Genomic DNA, 19,692 nt, shown 5'->3' with positions numbered 1-19,692 from the left:
GACGGTCTGATACTACAACACATTGAGATGTTTCTAGACCACTGATGCTAACATGTTAGCTTCCCAGTGAAGAAAGTCCACGCAGTTGCGTTCCGCCGCAGGCAGACGCGCATCTCCGCCTCTCGCTGTCTAACTGACCCGTCCACTGTCGTGTGTGCGTGCATATGTGTGTGCGTGCGCACTTCGGCTCTTTTCACATGCGCACGTGTGGGAGGGAGGAGCGCCAATCAAAACATCAAAGCGCTGGGAATTCCTGGGCGCCACGGCAACCGGAGGATGCTCCCTCCTGACTGGCCGAGAGGCGGGCCTCGCCATCATGTCGTCCAACATGCGTCGGGCACAAAGAGCGTCTTGTGCGCCGCCGCCTCCTCCTCCTGCATTGTGAGCGCACACGCACGCACAGGCCTCCGGCGATGTTGACGCGACCACAGTGGCTGCTGGCGCTTCATTTGAAAAGAAACTCTGCTTTTGACGATTGCGTTACGTTGACATAATCCTTGCCAGTCGTCTAGCAAGGGAAATATTCAATCGGAATGACGAGATGCTATCAGAAGTGATGACAAAGTTTTGTTTACACCGCGTCCCTCCACACACGCTTAAACATGCATCCATCCATTTTCTGTAGTGCTTATCAAAGCTGATTGTGGGTGAGAGGCAAGGTACACCCTGGACTGTGGCTCGCGCTCACATTCAAACTATAATGAAGAACATGCTAACTCCACAGAGGAATGCTAACAATAAGTTTAATAATAATTTAATCACACAATTAGTATTTTTTGATTAATCACATTTCATCCCTCTAGTCAAAAACAGGACATCATTTAAAATTGACATTCCTGAAAATTTTATTGACTTTATTATTTGATTGAGTTCCTGGCTTGGTCCATTATAACACCCACCAGAAAATCTGCACACACAAAAATGTTTCTCAAGTAAAAGCTAATATTTGCAAATGTTTTTCACGGAGGACTGATGTTGAGAGGCTGAAAAGCCCAAGGATTTGGACAATTTTGAGTTATGCAAGGTTTTTAAATGATTGAGTGAAAAACGTTTTAGTGAACTACATAGTCTAAAAATCCTGATCTTGTGATTTGGGAGTCGGGAATGATGAATGATTGCCAACGCTTCCTGACTCCCTAATCACTGCAAAGGGATTTTCAGAGGACATTTTAACGGTTTCGGTCGATTAGATGTCAATAAGTTGATTAATTATTACACCTCTAATTGCAATCCTGAAAAGTCGTCCAACAATTCAAACGTTCAACAGCAACAACAGCAATTTGAAGTTCGACTAAATGATGTAACAATGATGCACTGGCCCCTCTTGTAGTGTGGATTTAAAACACTTCCAGTCAATTATTTGTTACACTGCTCTGTGTGTGTTTGTGTGTACGTGTGTGTTAATAGAGTTTCAGTGGGATGCGTATGTCAGTGGGGACTAAAGTCAAGCAGCTAATTAAAAGCTTTCATGGTCCCTCTGAGACGCTCACTGTCTCCACATTAACCTCATGTTACACACACACACACACACACGCGCGCATTGATCCACTTTGAGTCACGGGAGTGCCCCGACAAGCTCTTTGTCTACTTTTGCTGGTCTTCTTTGCAATCTGCTGACAAACAAACGTAGGAAAGCCCTGTCGATGCGAGCCGCCGCTGGTGTCTCGTTGTGCGCATGACACTATTTATAGAGCCGCCTTTTTTTAGATAAGATTAGGTTTCATCCCACCCCGCCATCCCCCCCGAGCGGGCGAGGGAAGATGGCGAGGAGGGGAGGGGAGGAGATAAATGCAAGGTGCAGGCCAAAGTTGAAGAAAGCACAAGTTACTTCCTGCATCCATGCCCTTCAAACTTGCCGGTCTGTGTGTGAGTGTTGCAGACAATGAGGTGTGGAGGAGGAGTTGAGGATTGGGGGAGTTATGTAAATGGGTGGGGCTCCTGCAGTGTGACACTGCAAAGCAAATGGCTCGTCAGTGTATTTATTTTTTTTTAAGGTTTTGCTCTTGACTCGCGGTCTCAAGTCTTTCTTTTTCTCTGACCCATCACGTTAGCCGCACGTCGTCACGGCAACAGGTGATGCAATCATTCATTTGGAACCCGCTAGAAGTTTCCCTTTAATGCTAACTCATAGAAAAGCTTTCAAGAATGAAACGTGCTACAAACTTTCTAGAAGTGGCCAACCAATCGCAAAATATGTTAAAAATCTCATTGAATTCTTCAACTGGTGCTAACAAACATTAAAAACTTTGTATAAGTCCGCTGAAGTGATCATATCGCACTTTGAGATGTTTTTGAAACAGGTAGAAATTTTCACTGATGCTAAAATACGTTTCAGGCGTTTTGAAGTCATCCACTGATTTTCAAACATGTTCAAAAGCTTCCCAGTGTTAAGTACCAAAAGTTGTAAAATAAATACTAGAGATGGGATGGGCGTTGTTCTACAGAGTCAAAAACAGCATAAAATGGGTAATAGGAAAGCAGTAATTGTTTTTTGTTGTTGGTCGCAATGCGACTTGGAGGCTGGCGGCCTCGCACTTTTAAATCTTGGATTGACCCCAGCAGCTGAAAGTTTTTGACCAATTCCATTTGCTTGATCTATGGAATGGAGGCACAAGCTCCGCCTCTTCCTGTTTCCCTCTGCAACTTTCTCCTCCTTCTCATCAACTTTGTGATGCAGTGACATGCGTGAGCGATTGGGAAGGTTCTGGTGCTTCTGTGGCTGTGCTGGAAATCCCTCCCTATCCACTAGCTAGAGAGAGAGAGAGAGAGAGAGATACATAAATAGATAGTTTGGTACTTTATTCATCCCGTGAGGGAAATTGGATCGCTGCAGCAGCAGTAGTCACAGTTCTCGACTTAATGCACATGCGAATAAATAACGGAAAAAGCCCAAAGTGAAACATATAAAGTACGTGAGCAGCATTGGGAGGAATGAAAGGAAAAGTGAAATTGCAATCTAAGCAGGAAGGGAACAGTTCATCAGGTGGCCTTTTTGTTGTGCTGTAAGATGTATTGAGCCCACAAAAAAAAAGTGCTGGTTTTTTTTTTCATTTTGAAACCGATGACCTGCACCTGATTCCAATGAACAGCGTCGTTATCAGGCTTATGAGCTTCAGGTGTGTTGGGGAAGGGAAACAACCAAAAGCTGCAGAACCCACAACTGCCCTAAACCATACAACAAGATTTTTAGGTGACATTTTAGGAAGTATGTAGGTCCACTCTATAAAAATGTCGGTGTAGTGATTGTGGCGAGCCGCAGGTAAAGCTGACAGTGGTCAATATGGCCGCCATCCGTAAAACAAACAGATCAACTTGAGCTGGCCCCCTCCCTCCCCGTCCACTCTGGCATTCTTTCACAGCTCGGACTTTGTCCCGGCGGTAAATACGTCTTGATTTGCCGCGGCGGAGGCAGGCGGTCCTTGCCTCAGCGCGTATCAGAGCCGCTTATCAACCCCAGGGTTGGGCCACGCCCGACCTCGCCAGGCGAGCCTGCGGCGCGTCAGGCATCCTGCGCAACAGGTCGGACCTCCACGCGGTGCCGCAACACGCCCGCGCCGGCGCAGGAAGTCGATCCACTCGGCTCGGAGGAGCAGCAAAGAGTTAAAGCACTGCTCAAGTAGCAGCCGGGCCTCCACGCTCCTCCCCCCGCCAGCCGCTGCTGACTAAACACTTTTGGCAGCTGGCTGCTGACGGATGAGGAGGAGGAGGAGGAGACGGAGACGGAGACAGAAAGAGAGACAAGTGAGATGGTTACTTGATTCCAAGTGAAATTGTCCCAACAGCAACATCGCCACATTTAAATGCAACATTTTGCAGGGAGTTAGTTAGATTTAAATGTCAACAAAGTGCAACTTTGCATGTTTCATGTTACTATTTGCTAAGTAATATCAAACATCAAATTATACTACTGTAGCGTTTCTAAACGTAGGTTCACTGTTTATTAGAGAGACCGAGTATCGGCCCGTCCAACGGGCGCCGATATTCAACATTTTGACGAATATCGGCGTTGGCCTCTTTGAAGAATCATACAGCTGGTGAGAGAGCCATTTAAAACTTCAATTTTTAAATTCTCAGCTCTCTTTATGAAAGATGTTGTTGACCCTGGGAACTCTCTGCACCTTCTGTTTTTGTTTGAAATTAATTCCAAGATAAGTAAAACATTTAACATTTCAGATATTTAAATTTTTGAAAAACTTAATTACTGTAGACAATAAACAGTAGTGAGCTATTTACTTGTTTTTATTTAACTTTTTAAGACATGCTGTTGAATCTGGGAGGTCCCTGAACTCCTTGACTGCTATAAATGAAGGATATGACCAATCATCATACAGTGTATAAAAAACCCCGAATGGAATGTAGATGAACAAACTGAAACTGTTGAACCGAACAGTTTTGACAGTTTTCAAAACCCCCTAATATATTTGTATATGTGTCTGTATACATATATGGCACGTGACATACCTCTTCTTTACTGGACTGGCAAGATAGCATTGGGGCTAACAAGATTAAGGGTGCATGGAGGGGAGGGGCTTAATAGCAGCAGGGATAGAATGACAGCTTGCACCCGATGCGGATCAATTTTACCATCAATTGATTGGGTATTTTGTGTGTGATTGCAACTCGTGTGTCACTTGTTGATTGTGTCGTTGTACTTAAGTAGCCTAATCCTTATTATACACGTTAATCTCACACACGTATGTAGGTGACATCACAGATTAGCACACGCACACACACACACACACGAGGAATGCATGCACATGCAGCCCCTCCCTCCACTGAAAAGGTACCATTGTTTGTTCTACAAACACAGGACACACCTTGTTACCATGGAAACCGCAGACAGAGCCAGCATGCCCCCACACTTCACACACACACACACACACACACACACACACACACACACACACTGATGCTTACAATAATGTGTTTATAGTGGATCTCGATAGTTTCTAAAAAGTCAAATTGCAGTGATTGGAGAGTCGGGACTAACGACTGATGTTTCAGAAATATCCATTCATCCCGATGCCCTATTTTTATCTGGTGGACTTTGTAATTGAGTCATCAGCAGAGGCGGTAGAGTAGCCACAAATTGTACTCAAGAGTACTGTTACTTTAGAAAAATGCAACTCCAGTTAAAGTGGGAAAAGTAGTAGTAAATAATCTCAAATAATTCCTGAGGTTAAGCATAGGTAATTATTAGGACGATTATTTTCATAATAGTTTATTTTCAATTCATTGATGACTCGGATTAAAACAACTTTTTTCATTTCTCAATTATCCATTTTTTTAACTCTTTGACTGCCAAAAACGTTTAATAACGTTTAGTAAAATCCTGAGGAGGGCTGCCAAAGACGTTAAAAGTCGTTACCTATGTTTTTTTTGGGGTTTTTTTTTTAAACGGGTGGAGGAAAGCCTTGGTATTATGTGTGTTTCCATAGTCCAAACACAAAATTTTCTGTGGACCTTGAAAGATCAGTCAAAATGCTTAAATCAGCTGGCATCCCTTTTCTGAAAACGCTTGGCAGTCAAAGAGTTAAAATTCCAATAAAGGTATCCCTTCCAACACAATACCTTTTTATATTGCTATAAATCAACAATGGTTGAATTCAAGTAAAAAACAAAACAACTATTTTACTCTTGACTTTTTGGTCCCAAAATTGGAAATCGGCCCCGTGTAGAAGTGCAATTTGCATTCCCATAACAGCCATCAGAAACTCAGCAAAGTTTGCAAATATCTTCTTTCCCGACTTAAATGGTCAGGAAATGAAACAAGATCTGCAAACGATGTTCTCGATTGATTGCCGCACTTCTCAGCCAGCGTGTGATGTATGTGATGCGGCATGTTGATGTCACGATGGCGACCGTCATCACGCACTCGTCTTGTGATGGCGCACACTTGCATTTGCTGACATCGCCTCTTCCACGCAAGTCATGTCACAAAGTCCGCCGGAATCGGACGTCTTCCTATGGTCCCCCTTGACCCCCATCCCCTTGACAACAAACTAACGACGCCTGCGTCATGTGACACCACTGATTATTGATGTAAACATGTAACATGTTTCATCTCTTACACTCTTCAGGTGTGCTCTTATTTGGAACCTATGTTCATATGTGTGTGTGTGTGTGTGTGTGTGTGTGTTGGCGTGAGAGGGATAAAGAGGGTCTTCGTGTGTGTGTGCGCGTGATAGTGAGAGTGGGTGTGGTCTTAGGTGTATCTTGCTGTAGGCGCGACCATCAAACTCCATTCAACTTTTTGTTCAAATTACAATAAGCCTTTCTTGGGGAAAGCCTCACTCACACACACACAGAGGCAAACCTCAAGCGTGTGTGTGTGTGTGTGTGTGTGTGTGTGTGTTGCCTGGAGGCGCACACACAAAAGAGGCTTTCTCACTTAACTGAAACCTGGTCTGCGACCACACCCCAACACACACACACACACACACACACACGCACTAAGCCCAGTTGCAATGCGCCCAGTTTAAAATGGACGCATCCTCCTTGGTAACTTTTTTTTCTTGCGGGTATCCTGGCTGATGCTGCCAGCAGCAGGGGATTGTGGGTAATGTAGTTGAGTGGCTTGTTGGGACGGTAGGGGAGGGGGATGGGAAGAGAAGATGAAAACTCAGTCCGCAAAGAGTCTCCCTGCCACTTCCTGCTTCCTCTCCAGACAGGAAGTAGAGGATGCGAGCGTGTTGTTTCAGCATCTCTGCGGCGCTGATAAGCAACGTCGTCACTCTGACTTTGTCGATGCTCACGTGTGTGTGTGTGTGTGTGTGTGTGTGTGTGTGTGTGTGTGTGTGTGTGTGTGTGTGTGTGTGTGTGTGTGTGTGTGCCTCGACGCCGTTTGCTCGATTGGGCGTGTACCAGAGGCTGTCAAGTCAAAGCGACGGCTCTTTATGACACTGTAGGGGCGGGGCTAGCTGGGTGATTGACAAGTGTGTTGTCTTGTTGCGTAGTCCCCAACATTGCTAAAAAAGTTTTGGCGATTGGCAAGATGGAGCGTGTGTTGCTACGGAAATTTTCCACAGAAATCTCACTTGAAACGAATTTGAGATTCCTGGTATCAGTACTTGCCCATTCCCAATCTTAAGGTAAACAAGGTCTCAAAACGATAAATCACTATTTTAATAAATTTAATAAACTAATTAATTATTTGTTGATAAAAATCAATTAGTTATTGCACTAGTAGTTTATTAGGCAAAACTGTTTTGATGTTCAGCACCAAGGGAAAAGGCATAGAAATAGTTATGGAAATAGTTTTGCATTAAAAAAAAATGTGTGTGTGTGGACTTTTTAGTCAGCTGCATTATTAAGATGAAGTGAGTGAACGACAATCTTGACACACGGATCACTACAAAGGGATTCTTTTCCCCAACTATCCGCGATATGCACTTCCTAGTGTAGCGCTTGGCAATGAGTGAATCAGTGAATGATTCCCAGCATTGCCGCACACACACAGACAGACACACACCCGCTTGCGGTGGCCCGATACGGGATGGGAGTGTAGCCGCTGTTGTGCGCCGCGATTGGCCGACAGCGTGGCCTTGTACTTTGGCCTCTCGCGGCCACTGGCAGAAAGGAAAGAAGGCAAGCAAACAGCGAGAGGAAGTGAGGATGGAGGAGAGAGGAAGTCACACCACACACGATGGAACTGAACCTAATGTCACATGACCAACACATCCTTCACATTTGTTGTCGTTAGCCAGCAAGTGTTAGCGCACCTTTGTTTTTGCTTAGAAGGCCCAGCAGGAAGTGACATCACGGTGATGATTGACATGCTGAGTGACGGCGCCCCCTGCAGACTTATATGTCCGTGTGGATGTGCGCACACACGGCGATTGTGCTTGCACATACGCAGGCGGTGTGTTTGTGGCAGCTGTTCAACATGAATGTGTGCCTTGTTGTGCAGCTGCGCTGTGTGTGTATTGATTCAAGAAGTCATGAAATGGAAAGCTCTTATTGTGAAGTTTATTCTGTTAAAAATAAAGCCTCGTATTGACGTAGGAGGTCAATGATGCTGATAAACGTGACGACGTTAAAGTGATGCAGGAGACACGCTAACATCTGTTAGCTTCTGTTAGCGTGTGTGATTCTGTCCATGAAATAGAAAGCTCTTACTTTAACTAAATTGTTTTCATTTGGATGAAAAAGGTCACGCATTGGAGTAGGAGACTTATGATGTTGGCAAACGTGATGGAGGGCACTTGTTAGCATCCCTTAGCATCTGTTAGCGTGCATTGAGGCTGTCCGCGGCACCTGTCTGCATGCGTGAGAGCAAGACAGCTGCTCAGCACGTTGATGTCCCCCGAAGCCCCCACGGACGCCCCCTCTCGCTCAACCGTCGTGCCATGTGTGCAACGACAGAAGGCCGCACATTGGGCTCAAGTGTACACGTGTTGTCATCATACAGGAAGCGACACGCTGACCGCCTCTTGATGATGCTAACGATGACGTCACCGCGGGTCTTTAATGACCAACGTTTTGTGATGCCCTTTATCCCTTGGCCACTTAAAAAGTTGACTTTGTGCTTGTGGCACTGCTGGCAGGGAGAGATGCATTGTGGGTAAGTGTGCTCTCAGCAGGCAGGCAGCTTTTGTGGAATATGAGTCAAACAGCAAAATCCTCCTGTTTTTATCCATCTCGGGGCGGACATTTTGTCGCCTTCTGTCGACTGAAAATGACATCACAGTCGCACAGGGCTCAGATTCGATCACAGCTCAGCTTCAGACAACAGGTGAACTTTGATTTTGTTAGGTTTTGTTATGAAGTTGCTGATGGCGGGGCGTGTAGTGACTATCAGCGTTGCCGTCGGTGATGCTGGTGCGTGCCTGGGTCTATCACAGGCAGAGGCACATCAGCCAATGAGACGCAGTGTTGCTCAGGCGTCGCTCATCTGGTCCGACCGGATTCTTCTCGTCAATCGCATCCCGCCCAGTCGTGACTCTGCTCACGCTGGCAGCAAATGATGATGTTGATGATGTGGAAAGGTTAAAGGTCATGACTACCTCTTTTGGTCTACAAAGACAAACAGGACAAACCCGATAAGCTTCCCTTTTTTCATCTTTTTGCTTCTCTCTTCCCTTCTTTTTTCTTTACTTTTCTTTCATCTTGCCTTTTTTTCTTCTTTCCGCCATGCCCTCTTTTCTTTCCTTCTTTCTTTCTTTTTTCTACCTCTTTCCTGTTTCCACTTCGCTACTTCTCTTTTTTCCTCTTCATCATCATTCCTTCCTCCTTTAAACTTTCATTCTTACGTTTACCTTTTCTTTCATTCCCCTTTCCATCTTCCTTCTTTTACCTTTTTACTTATTATTTTCTCCTCATCTTTCCTTCTATCTCTCCTTCCTCCTCCTCCTTTCTTCTTAGCTTATTTCCTTCTGTTCTCTTTCCTCTCGGGTTTCCCGTCCCGTGGATGCGTGTGTGGCATGTCCGTGCTGGCCTCATGGATCCTAACAACATTCCTAACGTCATCCTGGTACTTCTTCCTTGTAGCATCATGTGACCTGCGAGCATCTGAACACTCAGCAGAGGAACTGTGGGGCCTCAGTGGGGCTTCGGGCGGCTTCGCTTGTCATCAGCAGACTTTTCCTTACAACAACACTATGGATGTTGTTTCCTTGCTTTTGGTTTTAGCATCACATGCTATCCAGAGGACTATTACAAGTTGGGGAGCAAGACGAATGCGTTCTTCTTTTGCTCTCGTAGTGCCGCTGCCACTGAGAATCAAGTTCAAACTTGTTGTCAGCAGCAGCTTCTCTTGCTCGCGGCTAGCCACTTAGGTGATGCTCCGGCTAAGTAAGCTTTCTCCAGCTTGCGGCTAGCCATTTAGCTAAGCGTGAGGGTCACCTTTCTCCAGCTAGCGTCTAGCCATTTAGCCTAGCGTGGGGGTCAACTTTCTCCAGGTAGCGGCTAGCCATTTAGCTTAGCGTGAGGGTCATTTTTCTCCAGCTAGTGGTTAACCATTTAGCTTAGCGTGGGGGTCACCTATCTCAACTAGCGGCTAGCCACTTAGCTGAGCGTGAAAATGCCGCTCATGTTTTTTTGTCCATCTTGACGTGCTGTAATTAGCCCGGCGCTAAGCTCTTAATCTTGCTCTCCTCCCCAAATCCATCCTCTCCCCTTGCCCTCATCCCTCCTTGCCCTCATCCCTCCATCCTCCATCCCTCCTCCATCCAGATTATCGTCTTTGCCTCCTCCAGTTGGTCGTCTTGACTCTGAATGTCTCCCAGCAGCGTTGTTGTTGATGCGGCTCTCATTCATACCTACAATGCAATTGTCTTGTGGACAACAAAATGACCAATAAACAACTTTTAAGCTGTTTTGGTTAGCGTCTTCTAGTTCTGTACAGCAAAATGCCTGCCAATGCAGCAGGATTGACCGGGTTGTCATTGCATCGCACACAAGACACAGTCAGGATTTCATGAAAACAAAATGCAAAATACTGGAAATGTAGCCCACATTTAAAAACACACACACATGCAACAAAAATGCAGCTAAAGTTTAGCATGAAGTCTTCCAGTTAAATACACAATAAAGCTGCTGTCCTCTCCTTCTGCAGGTTTAAAGGAATTCCATTTTCCATGTGTGACTCACTAGCGCCCCAATATGCCCACAAGTGCAGTAGCTAGTGTAATTAATAAAGGCCTATGAAAACACGTGATAAAAGAAGCACAGTTGCACATCAGAGCCAAGCTTGACAAGTGTGGGTCTCTGATTTCATGTCTTCCTCTTTCAAGTGAAACTCCTTCAATGGTCATGCCATGAGTTTTTATACCTGTTTGTGCGTGTTTTGTACTGACATATTTGTGTGTTCTTCTTGCAGTGTAAGCAGCGGTCGCAGACGGGCTTCCCAAAGAAGCAAGTGAGCGTTTCTTTGGAGGTAAATATTCTTACAAAATATTACTTCCCTCCCTCGCCTGCCACCCTGCTTCTCCCCTCTCACACCCCAACAGCACCCCCCACCCCTCTTGCCTTGCCCTTTGAGGTACATTGGAGTGGCTGGCTCCGCCCCCTCCCTTACGTAGATTCCTTTTTACTGTCTTCATCAGCTTGTTTGGCTCTACTTTCTTCCATTCATCAACTTGCATGCTAACCATTATTTTAATCATTGATTTACCTGTTGATTATTTTTGTGATTAATTGGAATTTGCTCATTCTGACAATTTGAAGTTCAACAATGGCTCTAAACGATTACTTGATTATCTAAATATTTGTTGATTATTTTATCATGGATTACTTGTTGATTAATCAATTAATACTTGCACCTCTACTTCAGACTTTGTTGCATCTCCATCACTGCTTTAAAACTTCCATCACGTGCGTGTGAAAGAGCTGTGCACAATGAGCCTAAAAAGTATCACTTCCTCTTTGTAGTGTAGTAAATTTATATAAGACAACAAAACAAGAAATAAAAGTTGCACATTATGACAAACGTGAGGAAAAATGTCAAAATAGTGTGCAGTAAAAGTGTATGTGTGTTTAAAAAAACTGTGTGTGTGTGTGTGTGTAGTGAAGGAATCTGTGAGCTGATTGGCTGACAGCTGGCAGACATTTTCCACACCGGTTGGTTTAGGACCCCCCTCCCACCCACCCCACCCTTTGCACACACCCTCCCCCCACTGTGGTGCTGCCTAGTGAAGCTGACACACGTCTGATGATATCTCAACACTTTATCACGGCAGTTCCAAACTCCACTTTACACGCACGCATGCACACACACACACACACACGCACACGCACACACACACACACACACACACACGCTAATGTGTATGCTTGAAAACAAGATGGAGGCGGAGAGGGAGATGATGCAACAGGGAGGAGGAAAGGAGGAGTTGAGGAAGTTGACTAGGAGATGGCGCAAAAAGAAGACAAACGTGCAGTTTGCATTCTTACAAGTAGAGTGCGCGCGTGTGTGCGCGCGCGCGCGCGTGTGTGTCAAGAGAGTGTGAGTGTGGAGGATGGTGGCTGGCAGCTGAGTGTGAGGTGGAAGAAGCAAAACGATCTCCTGTGACTCCTCTTAGTGTCAACTTCCTGTTGCCAGGAGACACAAGCGCTTTCATACATGTCCTCGTCCTACGTTTACTCTTCTTATTACTTACTTACCTTTTTTTTTTTTTACTTGACCATCCAGGACCGACTGTCAAATGTTCACAACATCCGCTGAAGTACGAAAGCGGACAAATAATAATAATGCAACCCTGAATAAGCATACAAAATCTTTTTGCCACTTGACATTTTGAGTTTGTCTTGTTGATTTTCTGCAAAATTGTAGCATCACGCTTTTTAATTTTGAAAATATGGTCACTCTAAACTGCACAATATATTTGATCTTCTCTGTGGTGGGTCAAATTTACAAAACATTTTTATCTTAGCTTTACAAGGACTTTCAGTGAAATGGAATCATTTCGTGCAGCACACTTGATGACCTTTCATGACAAATTAGTGTGCCGCCGCCGCCGCCAGACTTGGGTTGGGACTCACACATAGATGAAGTTTAATGATAAAGAAGCATCAAATAAGCATACATTTTATAATGTACTTAGGCCCAGTTAGCATCACATGCTCATGTGGCTAACGTGTTGTTGATGGGGTGCCTGGCAACAGGAAGATGGGTCCAAGGTGTTCAGATCAGATGTGATGGAAAAGTTCAAGTTTGAGCGGAGTGAGGCCCGTGCGGCCATTTCCAGGAATGTGCGCAGGAATGTGTGTGTATGTGTGTGCCATGTTGCGCATGATGAGGAGCAAGAAGAAGAAGAAGAAGAAGAAGAAGGAGGAGGACAACAGTTAAGCAGTCATAAATAGTCAACATATGGTCACCGGATCCACCCCTCCCCCCCACGTCTGATGCTAAACTCAGACTGTTAGCTGACACCCGACATCACGCCTTCCAAAGACACGGCGGCTAATCTATACCCACTCATACTGTGACTACATTACACGTTTTGCACTTAAAACAATCACATAGTTTAGCCTGTAGTCTGCTAGCTTAATGGTAATGCTAGCAAATAATGGGAAACGCTAACAGTAGCGCAAAATAGCATCTATGTGGTGTTACGAGCCTTAAAGTAACGGACATTTGAACTTACACTGTGCAGCAACACAATAATAATAATAACAGTACTCAGACGCATATTTTCTTTATTTTGTGCGAAGGACGCCTAATATTAATGCTGCACTGATGAGCTGAGAGAAGTTAGCACCTTAATGAACAGTATATTCACCTGTCTGTCTTATACTGCCCTCAGGTGGCAAAGTTGGGCTCTGCAGAAGGAGCTGCTTTCGATTGATGCAGTGTGACAAAAACTTTTGAATTTCATCTACTGCATGAAATGTCATTATTGCATGTTTTTATAGAGTGCAGTATCAAATACACGACAGTAATTTTAGTTTTTTGGGCGGGAGCCGGAATGGATGAACAATGACCGTGACTCGCAATTCCGTGGCTAATCAAGCTGCTAAATGCTAACTAGCGACGTGCTCTGACACGTCGATGACGATGGTGATGAACTCACCAAAAGTGACTGTTGCGTAACGGCAGCTTTGTTCGTTTCACGTTTATGCTTTGCATCAAAGAACGTTGAGCTCGGGGGCTGTCGGTGTTTTTTTTGCAGACCCGACCGACATCTCAAGTGCCTTCGCTGTATAACCGCTGGGGCATCCTCTTTCCTTTTAGCGCCTCTTCTTCCGCCTGACAAACATGTCTGCTCTCCCGCGTGCTCTCCATCCTTCTCCCCCTCTTCATCCTCCTCCTCCTCCTCTTGCAACCATCTGTTGCTGTTCGTTTTCAGCCGGCTGTAAAAACTGCTGCCTGAGCACTTCATCAGCCAATAGTGACACTTTGGTGTGTGTGTGTCTGAAGATGAATGATGCTAATGTAAAAAACAATCCCGGGACGTGTGTGTGTGTGCGTGTGTGTGCACCTGTTACTGCCTTGTCATGACACAAACAGGTCAGTGGAAATGCAACACTGATACACACACACACACACACACACACACACACACACACACAGTGGCAGTTGTCAGCAGTCATCCTAAAATCACTCTTTCGCTCTCCTAAAACAACTAGTGAAAACTATGAATGAAAAGTAAAATAAATGCATGTGCGTGTATGTGTAATCTAAGCTTTTTAAATTGTTCAGTTTATCTAATGTGACCTCCTTTGTGTTTTTTCGCTATACTTTTTTTTTTGTGGGGGAAAAAAATCTCTCAAGCTTTCCAACTCATTTCTACATGGAATGCACGCGCACACACACAAACAAGCAGAGCTGGAAGAGGAAGTGGCCGACTCTGGAGAGCGTCTTCCTGTGGGGGAAGCTAAACAGGAAATGGTCATCATTTCTTCTCCTCTGCCTCCTCTTGTCGCCAAACTCCAAACTGTGTGTGTGTGCTTGCGTGTGTGTTTTGAGCAGACAGGTGTGCCGAGGGTCCGCTTGTAAAATGTCCCCTCTGATCGAGTAGGCTCGCAGCCAAGCATCCATCTGGTGGCCACTAAAACCTGTGACCTCTCCTCTAACCTGTTCATTGTGACCTTTCACATGACCTTTGTCCATGGCACAACTTTTTTGTTTGAAGGTCATCAGCACTTGCATGGCTGGCAGAAAGCAGCTTTCACTGATGTCATGTGATGCTCATGTGACGCAAGTTTATTTACTTTGTGTGTGCTTGTGCAGACATGGAGAACACCACAGAGAAACAAGAAGGGGGAGGAGCCAACTCAGTGATGAATGGCAAAGAGGCGGAGCTAATGGAGGAGACGATACAGAATAACATCAAAGGTACGTTACGTAATGTGACTGTTGATTTGTTTACTTTCTTTTTTGTCAGGGTGATTTTTATTTATTTATTCAAAATCGCCATCTGTATTTGAAACGCTTCAATGTGATTAACTGTCAATCAATGTGACCCCGCCCACCAGCCACACATGAGAGCGCCAAGACAGAGGACGAGACCCCACAGAGCCTCCAGAATGGCGATCGAGGTGGCGGCGGTGGCGGAGGAGGAGGAGGAGGAGGAGACTTGTCCTCCATCAATGCCATGATGTCAGCAGTGATGTCAGCAGCAGGCAACATTAACGGCGAAGGAGGAGATGCAGGAAGTGATGTCACTCCAGGACCCTCACCAAGGTCAACACAAACGCAGTCATTCACTCATTTCCTTTATGGGGCTTCTGATTAACATTGCGTGTGTGAAATATGAATTAAAAAAGCTAAATCCACCCGATTTTAGCCAACTCAGAGGATGGCCATTTTGCCACATGCTGTTGACTGAAATTGACATTATAGCACCAGCTCAGGTAACAACCAATCACGGCTCACCTGGTTTCTGAACTGAACCGTGATTGGCCATTGCCTGAGCAACTGTGATGTCATTTTCAGTCGACAGCATGTGGCAAAATGACCGCCCCCCTGAGATGGATAAAATCGGGTAGGTTTTTATGCGTAACTCATATTCCACAAACTCAATAATGATCAGAATGTGGTGTTTAGACTAGTGGGGCTACATCCAATATATGATTGTAAAGAAAACATTAATAATGATGACCTAACGTTTGAAAACATTTGTAAAAGAATGTTTTTCTTCAAAATTAATTACAACTGAAGTGTACATAATACTTGAGACAAACATGTTTTGTCAGTTTGAACATTTGATTCCGTAATTCTTAGGCGTACCACTAGGGGGAGCCTGTGTTGCACCTTTTGAAAATCACCAATCGCCAATTTTTGACCGTGACTTATTTGTCCTCCTTCTAGCCCCTCCCCCAACAAAACACCCACGTCGTCGTCCGCCACGAGGGCACCGCCCAGCCGCAACGTACGACGCAGCCAGGTAAGCCCATGCCGTGCCGCCGTTTCGTACCTGAGCCCGCGGGCACCCGTTGACGTGTCGTTTTGTGGCCACCGCCAGGACGCCAAAGACGACCATGCCACCCACGTGTGCCCGCTTTGCGACAAGAGCTGCCAGTCGCAGCATCAGCTCACCATGCACATCAGACAGGTACGTGCTTCCTCTTTCGTAGCCGACAGCTACGAGCTTGTGTGCTTCCGACGCCATCCTCACAGGCACGTTTCGGTTTCAGCACAACGCGGACACGGGTGCGACGGACCACTCGTGCAGCATTTGCGGCAAATGTTTGAGCTCAGCGTCGTCATTGGATCGCCACATGCTGGTGCACAGCGGCGAAAGGCCCTACAAGTGCAGCGTGTGCTTACAGACCTTCACCACCAACGGCAACATGCACAGGTACGCACGCATGGGCAATGGTGAGAGGAAGTTGGCCATTAACCCATCCTCCAGTCTGCCATAGTGGAGGAACAACTTCACTGCTGTGAATGTGTGTATTCAGGAAGTTAGACTTTAAACCATCCTCCCCCATCTCACTCACACACACACAGCAACGCCCGTCATTTATCAGTCAAGTCCAGCCTTAAACACATCCCTGCAGCAATGTTTGTGCGCGTGTGAGTGAGATGGGAGGGGGGGATGGTAGCATCTTGAACATGTGTTTGACAAAGTTTGAGGTGCGTGAAACCAATCGCAGCCGGCAAACTTAAAAAATGAAAAGAAAAAATGGAACATTAACATATTGAATTGACTCCCTAAAAACAAGATGGAGCGAATGAGGGTGTTAGCATCTAAGCAATAGTAAACTTTTTGGCCATCAGAGGGCGCTGAAGACTGTTGACGAGGAACTTTAATCAATCTTGGTCAACTTCCATTTTTCTGTCTCAGCAAAGGAAGTTGTTCATCTGTACGTTTAACTTGGAAATGATTTGTGTGTGTGTTTACTACGAGCCACACACACACACGAGCGCACGCACAAAGCTGAGTCAGCATATGCTCCCCGTCCTCCGATTGGTGGATGGAGTGCTGCGAGGTTTGGGGCCGTGTTCTCCTCCTCTTTCCGTCCTCTCACCTGATTGGTGGATAAAGTTCTTCCTGTCAGTTGCTGTCAGGACCTCTTAAGGGCGTCCAGCCTGCTGCCTGCCTCTATTAATAGCGCTCTTCTTTTTATGCTGCCTTTTTTCCTCTTTTCCTTACACACTCCTTCCTTCTTCATCCTATCTTCAACTTTTTGTGATTCCCAGCTTTTGTTTCGTGAAGCATATATTTGGCATTAGAAAACTCTCACAGCACACCATCAAACGAAAATGCCACTGAAAGAATATCTACTGATGTAACCTTGTTTCAATTTGCTGAGTGTGAGATTGGAGTTTTGCTTTGTGTTGTATTTGTATGGCTGGCAAGAGGTGGCTGCGCAACTTCATTCTGCCATCTAGTGGAAGAGAAAATGATTGTTCTGCTTTGTCAGGAACAAGTGGAGCAAGTCATGTACAGGTGTCAAACTGGGAGCCCGGCGGCCAGATGTGGCCCGTCATATCATTTATGGGGCCCGCTCAGCCTTTTGCGTAAATGCCTTCACTTTTTTTAACTTGATTTTTATTTAATTTTAACAATTACCTTCTTTCTTTTTTTTAACTTATTTTTTATTTTATTTTAACAATTACCTTCACTTTTAATGATGTTGAGATATATTGCATATTTTTGTTTCCAACCCCATTTAAAAATGTAGAATAACACTTTTTTTTCTGATTCCAAAATTTTGTCATCAAATTTTTTCCGTAGTATATACAGCTTTGAAACAAATGAAGAGACAAACAGCACAAGAATGACGCTGGAGTGAATTTGGATCATTTCCTGCAGCACTCCTGATAACCTGGTTGGAATCGTTTCCCTAAGCAACTCGTGAAGTAACTCAAGCGCGTGTCCCCGTGCGCAGACACATGAAGATTCACGAGAAGGACCCCGCCAGCGGCCTCCTGCCCATCAGCCCGCCCTCGCCCACCAAGCGACGCCGTCCGTCCGTCAAGCGCCGCCAAGGCCAGGAAGATGAGGGTGACGAGGAGCCGCCCACCAAGAAGGTGAGCGCGTCCCGCCTGTCCGTCAAGTAGCGCACGTGGCTAAATGATGATATCATGCAGGCGACGGAGGACTCGGCCTCGGAGGAGGTGGCAGCACCGCCGTCGATGGCAAACGCGACAGTGGGTGGCGTGCGGGCTGGGGACGAGCGTGCGCTTCCTTGCCCCATCTGCTTCAAGATGTGCAGCGGGAGACTCGAGCTGGACGCGCACATGGACACGCACCCCGACACCACGCTCAGGTACACATGCGCACACATACACATTGATGCACACACAGCCTGCTCTGTGGTGTAAAAGTTTAGTGTTGTGCCGCAGGTGCGACTTGTGCCGTCTTTCGTTCCGCACCCACCGCGGCCTGTTGCGTCACAACGCGGGCGTCCACAAGCTCCTCCCCCAAGACCCCAGCGGGCGACCGTTCATCCAGACCAATCCGTCCATCCCGGCCGGGTTCAACGACCTCGCCTTCATCGACTTCTCCTGCAAGAAGTTTGCTCACGTGGCGCAGGTCAGTTCCGCCGGGCCACCATCTTCCCGTGCGCGTTCGCAGACTGAGCCGTGTCTGGTGTGTGCGCTTGCGCCTTCAGGTGTGGTGCGAGACCAACCTCCGGCGCTGTATCAGCAACTTTCACCGCTTCGTGTGCGAATGCTGCGACAAGGCCTTCCCGCTGCGCTCCGCGCTGGAGCTCCACAAGAACGTTGCCCACTCGGACATCCCAGACCAGGAAGCGGCCGGCGCCGCTCAAAATGGCGTCCAGGAGGCTCGGGGTGGCGCAGAGGACGTCCCGCTATCGCCGCAGTCTCACTTCATGGAGGCGTTGGGGCTATCGCACATTTCCAAGGTAACTGCCCTCAACGGTATCCGTGTCTTCAAATTCTTTCCGTTTTTCAATTATTTTTTTCTTTCCTTTTTTTCAGTTCTCTTCTTTCAATCCTTTGGATTCTTTCCAGTTGCTTGTCATTGGGGTTGCGCTGTAGAAGCTTAACAAAACCCCACAATCCTTTTTTTCTCCTTTTAGTAGGGCCCACCTGACCCATACGGATTTTCGGAGGCTAAAGCTGATTTCCATAGCTGATTAATTTCAAACATAAATGCTTATAGCAGTAAAGATGTGAATTACTGAATTTGACTCTTTTATATCCCTTTGCCCATTAATATTTGTTGAACTTTACAACAGAGAGAAAAAATCAACAAAAATGGAAAATGGTCACAGAACGACTACAAAAACACAACATGGCATGCGCTACTGTAGTTTAGCAGGTGACTGACCACTTCCTGTGTGTAACGTCGGGTTTGCCCTCCTCCCTCAGGTGAAGCGCACCCCCACGGAGGATGAGATCCACCAGGCACACCTGGACAGCATCAAGGTGATCCACGTGGAGCCCCTGAGCTGCAGCCTGCCCCAGGAGCCCGCCTTCTTGACGGGAGGTCAGACAGTGGGCGTGGGCGTGGGCGTGGGCGTAGGCGGGCTGACGGCGCTGAGCCTTCCCCTTCTGGAGCAGTCGGGCGCCGCCGCGTCCACACTGCAGAGTTTATCTCAGCGGGACGCCCTCAGTCTGCTGTCCCTGCAGCCCTTCCAGGCGGGCTTCCTCCTGCAGCCTGACGGCGCCGCCGCCACTGCCGCCGGCAAACCGGGCGAGGCGGGCGGCGTGGTGGAGCTGGCCGACATCCAGCAGATCCTCAAAGTGGCCGCCGCCGCGCCCAATCAGATGGGACTGGGCTTCCCTGCCCTGGCCAAAGGGGCGGGCTTCGCTGCGGGCCAAGGTGGGTGCTC

General features: G+C 46.5%; 1 protein-coding gene across 2 annotated transcripts in view; it reads left to right on the top strand.

The window, feature by feature from the left end:
- Positions 1 to 19,692, top strand: part of rreb1a (ras responsive element binding protein 1a) — a 30,157-nt gene that overhangs the window by 3,155 nt on the left and 7,310 nt on the right. The window contains exons 1-12 of one of the 2 annotated variants that reach the window (XM_077555073.1): positions 8,543 to 8,563; positions 10,820 to 10,876; positions 14,672 to 14,776; positions 14,917 to 15,124; positions 15,752 to 15,827; positions 15,906 to 15,995; positions 16,078 to 16,241; positions 17,779 to 17,920; positions 17,981 to 18,159; positions 18,236 to 18,425; positions 18,505 to 18,759; positions 19,229 to 19,682. In XM_077555073.1, coding sequence (XP_077411199.1) covers positions 14,674 to 14,776; positions 14,917 to 15,124; positions 15,752 to 15,827; positions 15,906 to 15,995; positions 16,078 to 16,241; positions 17,779 to 17,920; positions 17,981 to 18,159; positions 18,236 to 18,425; positions 18,505 to 18,759; positions 19,229 to 19,682 — 1,861 coding nt within the window. In that variant the 5' untranslated portion in view covers positions 8,543 to 8,563; positions 10,820 to 10,876; positions 14,672 to 14,673. Of the gene's footprint in view, positions 1 to 8,542; positions 8,564 to 10,819; positions 10,877 to 14,671; positions 14,777 to 14,916; positions 15,125 to 15,751; positions 15,828 to 15,905; positions 15,996 to 16,077; positions 16,242 to 17,778; positions 17,921 to 17,980; positions 18,160 to 18,235; positions 18,426 to 18,504; positions 18,760 to 19,228; positions 19,683 to 19,692 lie in introns of those variants that run through there. The other variant, XM_077555072.1, reaches the window with a different exon arrangement.

This window comes from Vanacampus margaritifer, chromosome 20, assembly GCF_051991255.1.
Source record: "Vanacampus margaritifer isolate UIUO_Vmar chromosome 20, RoL_Vmar_1.0, whole genome shotgun sequence".
NCBI lineage: Eukaryota > Metazoa > Chordata > Actinopteri > Syngnathiformes > Syngnathidae > Vanacampus > Vanacampus margaritifer.
This window is presented reverse-complemented; position numbering and strand designations above follow the sequence as displayed.